This window comes from Polypterus senegalus, chromosome 8 (assembly GCF_016835505.1).
Source record: "Polypterus senegalus isolate Bchr_013 chromosome 8, ASM1683550v1, whole genome shotgun sequence".
Taxonomy (NCBI): domain Eukaryota; kingdom Metazoa; phylum Chordata; class Cladistia; order Polypteriformes; family Polypteridae; genus Polypterus; species Polypterus senegalus.
In genome coordinates, this window is record NC_053161.1 from 165,495,986 (window position 1) to 165,505,916 (window position 9,931).

General features: G+C 39.4%; 1 protein-coding gene across 1 annotated transcript in view; it reads left to right on the forward strand.

The window, feature by feature from the left end:
* LOC120534681 (zinc finger protein 91-like) overlaps positions 1 to 8,074 on the forward strand; it is a 35,907-nt gene extending 27,833 nt beyond the window's left edge. The window contains exon 7 of the mRNA XM_039762272.1: positions 7,079 to 8,074. Within this exon, the coding sequence (XP_039618206.1) occupies positions 7,079 to 8,074 (996 nt within the window). The remainder of the gene's footprint in view (positions 1 to 7,078) is intronic.
* Positions 8,075 to 9,931: the final 1,857 nt, after the last annotated feature.

A 9,931-nucleotide genomic window follows, 5' to 3' on the forward strand; every position in this document is an offset into this window, starting at 1 on the left:
TTTCATATATAAGATGGAGCGTTTTTGAAGGTTTTATAAACCAAAAGGAATTTTAAAGTCAACCTGAATGCCACAGGCAATCAGTGTAGTGACATAAAACTGAGAAAATAGTTCATTTTTTTCCTAGTTGGGATTTTTAGCAGCTGCACTGCCCGTAAGTGATTTATTTTTTGGGACCAAAGGGAGTGCATTACAAACGTCTACTGAAAACAAAAGGGAATTAATTTCCCCAGCATTTTTCAATGAGATAAGAGGTCTAATTTTATGTTTTAAGGGAAAAAATGCTGTGCTAGGGGTCTTATTTTCCAGTCCTTCAGAATCTCCCGGGCGAGGACTTCCAAAAATGTCCCAAAGGGGTTTTTTCTGTAACCCTAGTCCCTTTTAGAATTTGAGGGAAATAGTCGGGCCCGGGGTTGTTTGATTTAGCCCATTTAACGGGCTGCACATCCCCCCCACTTTCCAGATCACCAGTACCCCCTTAGTAGTCACTTTTTCCCCTCGGGGAGGTTATCCACTTGTCATTTGGAAGACCTAAGAAAAAAATGCAATTTTAAAAGGGTTTCCCAAACACGTCTTTTTTTTAAATTTCCCCATTACACCTGAAGATTCACCTTTTGACGTTTCTTTTTATACTCAAACACTGAAAGAAACTCTAGGTCATTTTCCCCATTTTCCTTCCGCCTTTATCCTCCCTTTTTCCTTTTAATGGTTGCCTCATTTTCTTAGATTTCATTTTTGGAGTTCTTAGTTTTTTTTTTTTTTTTTTCCGTTTTTTTTAACCTGTTAATCACTGTGTTTTTTAAATTTCCTATTGATTCCAGTGTCACATGGTGATTAAAATCACAGTTCTTGAAATTTGAAAATTATGTCAAATAGTAATTTTTCAGTGTGAAAGCAATTTATCGCATGCTCTATTCTGACTGGGGAACCCATACTAAACTTGTCTAAAAGGGATGCCAAACACAGAACAGTCAGTGAAGTGGTTCATGACAGTCGCAACTCACCTGGCCTGTCAGTGGGGATCACTGTTGAGTGGGGCTGCAACTAATAATTATTTTGGTAGCCATTAATCATTAAATTTTTTCCGATTAGTCACGCATTATTTCATGCCTGACTATTTTGATGCCTCGAGCTGTGGTTGCACATCCTGTTCTGAATGTCACCCTGCTGTCTCTGCATTAACACGCATTAAAATTAATAATAATCAAATGAAAATAACAACCAGTGAAACATATGAATTTGAAAACAATCAGATGTTTTATATTAGTGTGACCATCACAATAAAAAAAGAAATACATTAAACAATACAAACAAAAGTGCACATAGTCTTAAAACAAAGTACATTTAACTTAACCAAAAATGGTCACTGGTGTGTCTTAAAGTCCAAACGTTTAAATAAAGCTTCAATACAAATAAAATAAAACAATAATGTACAGTTTATAAAAGATTCAGTTAACATATTCCTGATTGCAGTGCAGGAATATGAGCATTTCGACATGCTCTGGTGTGTGGCTGACTCTTTTGTTTGAGCCAATGTTCCCAGCTGCTAAGAAGAGACGCTCAGAGGGAGTAGAGGTTGCAGTAATACACAAGAATGATTTTGCAGACAGAGAAAGATGTTTTAATCGTCACACTTTGAAAGAAAAGTGTTGTAGTTTATCACATCATCTATACTAATAAAAGGGAAAGCCCTCACTGACTGACTCACTCATCACTAATTCTCCAACATCCCGTGTAGGTAGAAGGCCGAAATTTGGCAGGCTCATTCCTTACAGCTTATTTACAAAAGTTAACCAGTTTTCATTTCGAAATTCTACCGTAGAACGGTCATAACTGGAACCTACTTATGTATCGATATACGGCCATAGCCTGCACCTCGTGCCGCGGTGAGGCGGAGTTGCATCCCCCATCACCATGCCTCCCACGTAGTTGGCTGCCTGCCTATATTGCGTCCCCCATCACCACGCCTCCCACGTAATTGAGTGCCTGCCCATATAAGGCCGCCCTTTAGCAGCAATCCAATAGACATGCTGCCCCTACGCAGGCGCTTATATGCTAAGACGCATATATTCAGACCAGATACAAGTTTATTGAGAAGACGCAGGGTATAAACGAGACTATTGATCACTTTGTAACAGAGTTAAAATTGCTGGTGAAGGACTGTGCTTATGCAAACGAAGATGAGATGGTCAGGGATAGAATAGTGTTTGGCACAAACTCCGCAAAAGTGCGAGAGAAACTTTTAAGTGCCGGGTCTGAGCTAACATAAAATAAAGCTGTGGACATCGCAAGATCGCACAAGATAGCACAAGCACAGCTGAGAACCTTCGATGCATGTACTCAGAGCGACTCGCATGTACTCAGAGCGACTCACGTGAACTGACTGTGAACGCAGTACGCAGACAACAAGCAAGAGCTCCAAAGAGCGCTGAACGAAAACGCATTACACAATTGAGAAGGCAGCAAAAGAATATGAAGCGAGTGACGCATACACGCATATTCATAAGTGCAGCTACTGCGGAAACAAAGCACACAGTGGAAAAAGTCAATGTCCAGCTAAAGGAAGATGGTGTAATAAATGTGGTAAATTGAATCACTTCGCTAAAGTTTGCAGGACTGGGAAAGGTAAACCTGTGCATGCAGTGTGTGATGTCTCAGATAAAGAGAAAGACGAGCTGTTTATTGATGCAGTAAGAAAGGAACAACCCTCTGAATCTGAATAAGCCTTTGTAGACATATCAATAGGAAAGCAAGGTGTAAAGCTTAAGTGTAAATTACGCTCATAGACACGCTTGTCGCTAAATATTCGCAGAGGCAAATTCACAACTTAATACCGGGAATGCCTGTTAAACATCTTAGATTCACGAGTACCGGTAGTTGGGTAGTGAACACTTCGATGAATGAAACCTGTTATCTTTACAATGGTTGACAAACACGGAATGTAACTTGAACACAACACGTCCTCCAAATACGAACCTAATTGAAAGAAATAATGATAATCAAATCCTTGATGACAGCAACACTCATAACAGTGACAAAACAATTACATTGACAATCATGTTACGTCATTTTTAAAATGTTTCCTTTTCTTTTCATAACTTCTTTAACACACTACTTCTGCTTGGTGGGTATTTTGCTAGTGTACTATATTATGCCAAAATAAAAAAAAGCAGACTAAAATATGTAACAAGCTAATTACTGATATACTATTAAACACAAGTTACCTAATGTTAGAGATGGTTTACTATTCATATGAACTCAAATATTCTACGAAAAAAGAAGAAGAAGAAGAAAAAAAAAAAACTAGGACGGCTCAACTACTCCTATTCACTCGTTTACTATAGCTCCAAACACATTAGCAAAAATAACTGGTTATATTCACTTAACCTTTAAACCCAGAACTGTCTAGAGTCAGTTTCCAGTGCAATTTGGAAGCACGCCGAGCAGAGTATATGAGGCAACGTGACATTCATTGAACTCCGCGAACTTGCTAAAGTTGTTTCTCAGTGCAATTTGCTAGCATGCCGGGGCCGAGTATAAGCGGGCGTATGTATGTTTATTGAATGCCGACACCGGCTGTAGTCGGTCTCAGGGCAACGTGACATTCATTGAACCTCGTGATCTGGCTATATTTGTTTCACAGAGCAATTTATTGTGCATGCTGGCGCTTGATCAGTTAGTACCGCATACTTTGTTGAGCAGCCAGCTCACGACCTCTGCCAGCCCTGGCAGTACTGCAGCAGTACTGTCTCTGGGATTCAGCCGCTGCACTAGACAAGCCTGTAATCTTCAGTGTTTGTGCAGCCAGTTCAAGCGCTGTTGGCTCGGTGATTTACTGAATTTCATCAGTGGCTTCAGTTGCATCTTGAACATATAATAATAGATTGTTGCAGAAGTTTTTTTTTTGTTTTTTTTTTGTTTTTTTTTTTATAGTTTTCACAGTTCATTTGCAGTTGTAAAATGATAAGTGTTGCAGTAATTGTGATGCTCTTTACATGAAAAAAAATACGTGTTCCATTAAAATTTTACATTTTCTTTGTGAATTGTGACGTTTACTTAAAAAGTGCAGCTAAAAAGTATTTGGCGTCCAGGGGTGCATTAAACCCCAAATATGTGTCGGTTTAAGGATTAACTATCATTGTCCAAACCTTGATATACACATTATAGTACAAACATCAACGTTAACACATGACACTAACTTTACTTGCTAAAACTTACCTCTCAAGAGATGGCGGCATCACGGCTCCAGGATGCTTGCGTTTCAGATGCTCATGCATCGCAGTGGAAAAAGCACCGCTTTGCATAATCTGCATTCAACTTTTTTTTTCTTTATTGGTGAAGTGCTCCCACACTTTAGAAAGTTTCTGTCTCAATTTTTTTCCATCTCATTCCCCCTCCTCTATCCAACTCGCCATTGCAACCACATTTATTTTCCTCTACATTCTTCTTCTCCCAAGACGTTCTTCTTCATTGGTAAGACTGTGAGCAGTCTTGACAAACAATAACAAATGATACTGCCCCCAGACATTCATGTAGTGCATTGCAGTTACAAAAACCAATGTGGTTGTTTGTGACTGGAGCCTCTAGTGAAGGTTCTGTTTATGATACGTCGACAATAAAAAATTTGTGTCAACGTTGTCGACTAATCATTGCAGCCCTACTGTTGAGTGCATGGTGGTCAGGTGGTCCATGTTCACCAATCAGTCATAGTCGTAGAAAGAGAAGTGGAGACATTCTGCGGGCTCACAGGGTGGAGGATGAGAGTTGGGTATTTGCAGGAGTAGGAAGTGTCTGTCTATACTAGGGGAAGAGAGGGGTTGGGAGCAAGTTTTCCTTGTAAATTGTGAGGATGCAGATTAACATCATACCCAGGACGAAGCAATTGCATGTTATCACGCACAGAATCACTTCATGAGTTTACAGTATTTGAACTAGCAACCTTCTGATTGCCAGTGCATATCCCTAAATACATTATTATCTTCTGTTGTTGATGCTTCTCTGGTGTGAAGTTGGAGCTCCAGCTCTTAGATGGGGCTGAGAATACTGGTGACATTCTGTGTGACTTATCTCTACCCACAGCATTGGCTCAGAACCGTTTTATCTAATGTTGAATGAATGGCTGAGTTGAAGTAGTCAACAAGACTATCTAGTGTGAATAGAATAGTGGAAGACAGAAGAAAATCAGAAATGGATCCACCAAGGACAGAATGACATATCTTTAAGGTTTCTGAAAGAAATTTGGTGTTTACAGGTGAGAGGAGGGAGAGGTCATGAGACAGTGAAAAGTACTGCTTCATGTCAGAGAGTCCCAAATCACTGCTATAAGTGTTCTCAACAGATAAGGCAAATTTGCAGATCAGGTCGAATATGTGACTACCAGAGTGAGCAGGAAAATCAATGTGTTGCACTAGGTCGGTACAGTCCAGCTGGGACAGGAATTGATTTCTCCGTTTACGTGTTAAAGTGTCAATATGGATGTTAACATTACCAAGAAGAATAACCGTCTGAGACAGGGAACTTAAGTGGGTTAGTAGTTCAGGTCGATCAGATCAGACCTGTTGTATTTTGGGGGACAATAGAAAACAACACAAAACTGGGCCAAATTTAGTTGTTAATTTAAGAGCCAGACACACAAAAGACAATGGACCATTAGCTGAGATTTTTTTTTTTTTTTGAGGTTTAACTTGAATTTAATAATTACCTTGATCCCTCCACCTTGTCCTTCACAGAGGCTCACAGGTGAAGACATGTATGTGGATGGTGTTGACTCTGTGAGAGACGTAAATTTGTTTGATTTGTGCCAAGTTTCTGTTAAGCATAGCATATCAAGGTTGGAGTCTGTAATAAATTCTGATGGCGCTAATGCTTTGCTATTAAGAGATCTTGTGTCAAACAATAAAAAAATTAGCTGATGAGGGTTTGTTGTGCACAGATCCATAGCCAGAATATTTTTATTTATTTATTTTTTTAAAGAGAATATTGCAAATTTGGCACTTTTATTTCAAAAACCATGATGTGGGTGATGTATTCCTGGACAAATGTTACTGGTGAACTAATCACTCTCAGCCTGGCAGTGGCGGCGACCTGACATGCAATGTAAATTTTTTGGCTGCCACATAATACCAGTGTGTTTTAGGACATTCCAGTCGGACCATTTGCTCTTTACAAACTCTTTTATATGCTGGAATTTATCATGAGAGTGCTTCAGCATATTAGAAATCCAGTACATATCTGGCAGCAGTAGAGGACACTTGAGCAGTGCAGCACAGCAGAGAAGGTGAGGTGGTGGGGGAGCACAGACTGTAGTAGCAGTAGAAAGAAAGACTGATGTCATTGGAAGATTCATCCATTTGAAACAGTGGGATATATATTATAAGATGTGCATGACGATAATTACCATAATTGGGAGGTTCCAACATGTAACCATATACATATAACTGTAGGTATTACATGTGTGATCGCCTTAGCACCACAAATCCGGTGGCTGCAAACTCTGTTTAGGCAAGGTCCATAAAATTAAATCCAAAATAATTCATTGCATCCATGAACTATACATACAATAAGAGAATGTGAAAAGTGCAAATAATGCAAGGTTCAATGCGAATTTTAACAAAGTGCTGTTAACAGGGAGGAGCGTCAGCAACATGCATGTGCCAGTGTTCCCTTGACTGTTCTGAATATCGTCCTATCAGGCCAAAGAAACTCTCTTCAATAAATTGTTAACCGAAAATTCACTTTTTACCTCAATTCCATAAAATTAGAGCAACATATAATTTTGAATAATATAAGACTATGGTGACAAAATGGTGAGGCAGTTCTGTACTTTAACAAAATGTAGATGTTACTCTTGTCAGTTGTTGTCTGAAATGTGACCTATTTAGTTTATTTACTTCAACTTCTTGGCTCCAGTCATTGTACTAATGTGGTGAGTTGTAATACAGAAGGGAATATTAAGTTATACAGATGTCTTTCCAAATGCAATTTATATTTAATTGCATGCTTCTACAAGTTTGTTCATAATTTCAAGATAAGATGAAAAAAATAAGCTTTCATTTTTTTCCTTTTCAATTTCATACAGGAGGCAAACCTCACTGTTGTTCTGAATGTGGCAAACAATTCAGGCGCAGTTATGATCTACAGAGGCATGTCAGAATTCACACCCGAGAGAAGCCATTTTCCTGTTTGGAATGTGGCAAAGAGTTTTCAAGAAGAAGACTTTTTCAGACACACAGAAAGATCCACCCTGGAGAGAAGCCGTATTGCTGTACAGACTGTGGCAAACAATTCCGTAGCAGCAATATTCTTCTGCACCACAAAAAAATCAACAAGGGACAAGAGCCTTATTGCTGTTTCGAATGTGGCAAAGAGTTTTCAAATAGGTGCCGCCTTCAGATGCACAAAAGAATCCACACTGGAGAGAAGCTGTTGTGCTGTTCGGTATGTGGCAAAAAGTTTTCAGGATCAAGCCGTCTTCAGATCCACCAAAGAATTCACACCGGAGAGAAACCCTATTGCTGTTTGGAGTGTGGCAAGCAGTTTTCACAAAACAGTACCCCTTACAAGGCACAAAATAATCCACACAGGAGAGAAGCCATATTGCTGTTCTGAGTGTGGCAAGCGGTTTTTTGAAATGAGTAGACTTCTTAGCCACCAAATAATTCACACCAGAGAGAAGTCATATTGCTGTAAAGAGTGTGGTAAACAATTCTGTCACAGGAGTCGTCTTCTTGCCCACAAAAAACTGTGTGGCAACAAATTCCATAACCGCAATCATCATTTGAACCATAAAAGAATCCACACTGGAGAGAAGCCATATTGCTGTTTGGTATGTGGCAAAAAGTTTTCAAGATCAAGCCACCTTCAGATTCACAAAAGAATTCACACCGGAGAGAAACCATATTGCTGTTTGGAGTGTGGCAAGCAGTTTTCACAAAATAGTACCCTTACAAGACACAAAATAATCCACACAGGAATGAAGCCCTATTGCTGTTCTGAGTGTGGCAAGCGGTTTTTTGAAAGGAGTAGACTTCTTAGCCACCAAATAATTCACACCAGAGAGAAGTCATATTGCTGAAGCATGTGGTAAAAATTCTGTGACAGGCGTAGTCTTCATACACACAAAAAACTGTGTGGCAACAAATTTCATGACAAGGATCATCTTCTGCACCACAAAAGAATTCACACAGGAGAGAAGCCATATTGCTGTACAGTGTGTGGCAAACAGTTCACTTGCATGAGTCATCTTGTAACCCACCAAAGAATTCACACCGGAGAGAAACCATATTGCTGTTTAGAATGTGGCAAGTAGTTTTCACAAAATAGTACCCTTAAAGGCACAAAATAACCCACACAGGAGAGAAGCCGTATTGCTGTTCTGAGTGTGGCAAGCGGTTTTTCGAACGGAGTAGACTTCTTAGCCACCAAATAATTCACACCAGAGAGAAGTCATATTGCTGTAAAGCATGTGGTAAAAAATTCTTGTGACAGGAGTAGTCTTCTTACCCACAAAAACTGTGTGGCAACAAATTCCATAACGGGGATCATCTTCTGAACCATAAAAGAATTCAAACAGGATAGAATCCTATCTCTTTGGAATGTGGCAAATGATTTTCTCACAGGAGTTGTCTTCAGAGCCACAAAGAATTGACTCTAAAGGGAAACCACGTTGCTGTTAGAAATGTGGCAACACGATTCTCTCAAAGAAGAAGTCTTCGGTGCCACAGTCAACTTCATATTGCTTTTCGAACTGTGGCAAATTTTTGTCACTGTCATAATCTCCAAAACCTACAAAACAGTTTTCTAGTGGTAAGATCTTAAAACACGCAAAAGGAAATGCACTGGCCTGAGAATCCATGCTTAGTTCCGCCTATGACTGAAAAGAGCACTGGTCCAAATGCCATCCCCAAACTTCTGTCTTAAAGTATAGCACTGCACCTGGATGTGACCGAGTGTATAAATGAGTTACAATCGATGCAGCACCTACAGATGACGCCAAAGTGGCTCACTACAGGAACAACTCTCTGACTATTCAAAGCAGGTCAAAGGAAAGAACCCAAAACACATCACCTCATAACCTGCATCTCTGCCAGGTATAAACTCTTTACCGCAGTGCTTGTTAAACTATGGGTCACAACCTAAATTGGGTCATTGACGCATTTTTGCTGTGTCGCTGGGTACATATACGATTCTTTTAGTCTGAAGAAAAAAAAAAATTACAATGTTAACTCAAAAAGCTTTCATTTGTGTGGCACAATAATAAACAAAAACAAAAAAAATATCTTCCCCATGATGCCGCCATCCCTGTCACAACCGTTGAAACAAACAAACTGAGATGACTGGCCAGCAAAGATACATTTAAGAAAGGAGGAGAGAGGACAGAATGACTAGTGAGATTTGTGCTGTGTTCCCTTCATTTCACAGTTTGGAATGTTAAAAAGAAATGAACTGATGTGGTACAAGAATGTGACAATTTTCAGCAAAATGCGAGTAAATAAGATCACAGTACAAGTGTTGTATACTAAAGTCAGTTTCGGGGACATGGTCCATAGATCATCGTGTGCTCGCCATTTAGTAATACATTGAGTCAAAATCTGTAGCAGAGGTGCAAGGAAAATTCTGCTTACAGTTAAATGTGCCTTGGGGATGAACATTAGAATACCATCTCATCACACCATTCTAAAGGGCTTTGATAAATCTCAGTCTATAGTAACGTAAAAGACACGTTTGGACCACTGAGAACAGTAAGAACACCAAAAAATATGAAAACGTCAAGACAAGATGGGCGACATTCAGCATGATGTCAATGTGCAGCGTTAAACATTTAAAATGCAACCTTTCACTGAATTGTTCATTTAGATTTCACCTATCCCCTGCATAAAATACAGATGGTGCATACATTTTATAAGAATAATTTAGCTTCATCTTTACTGAA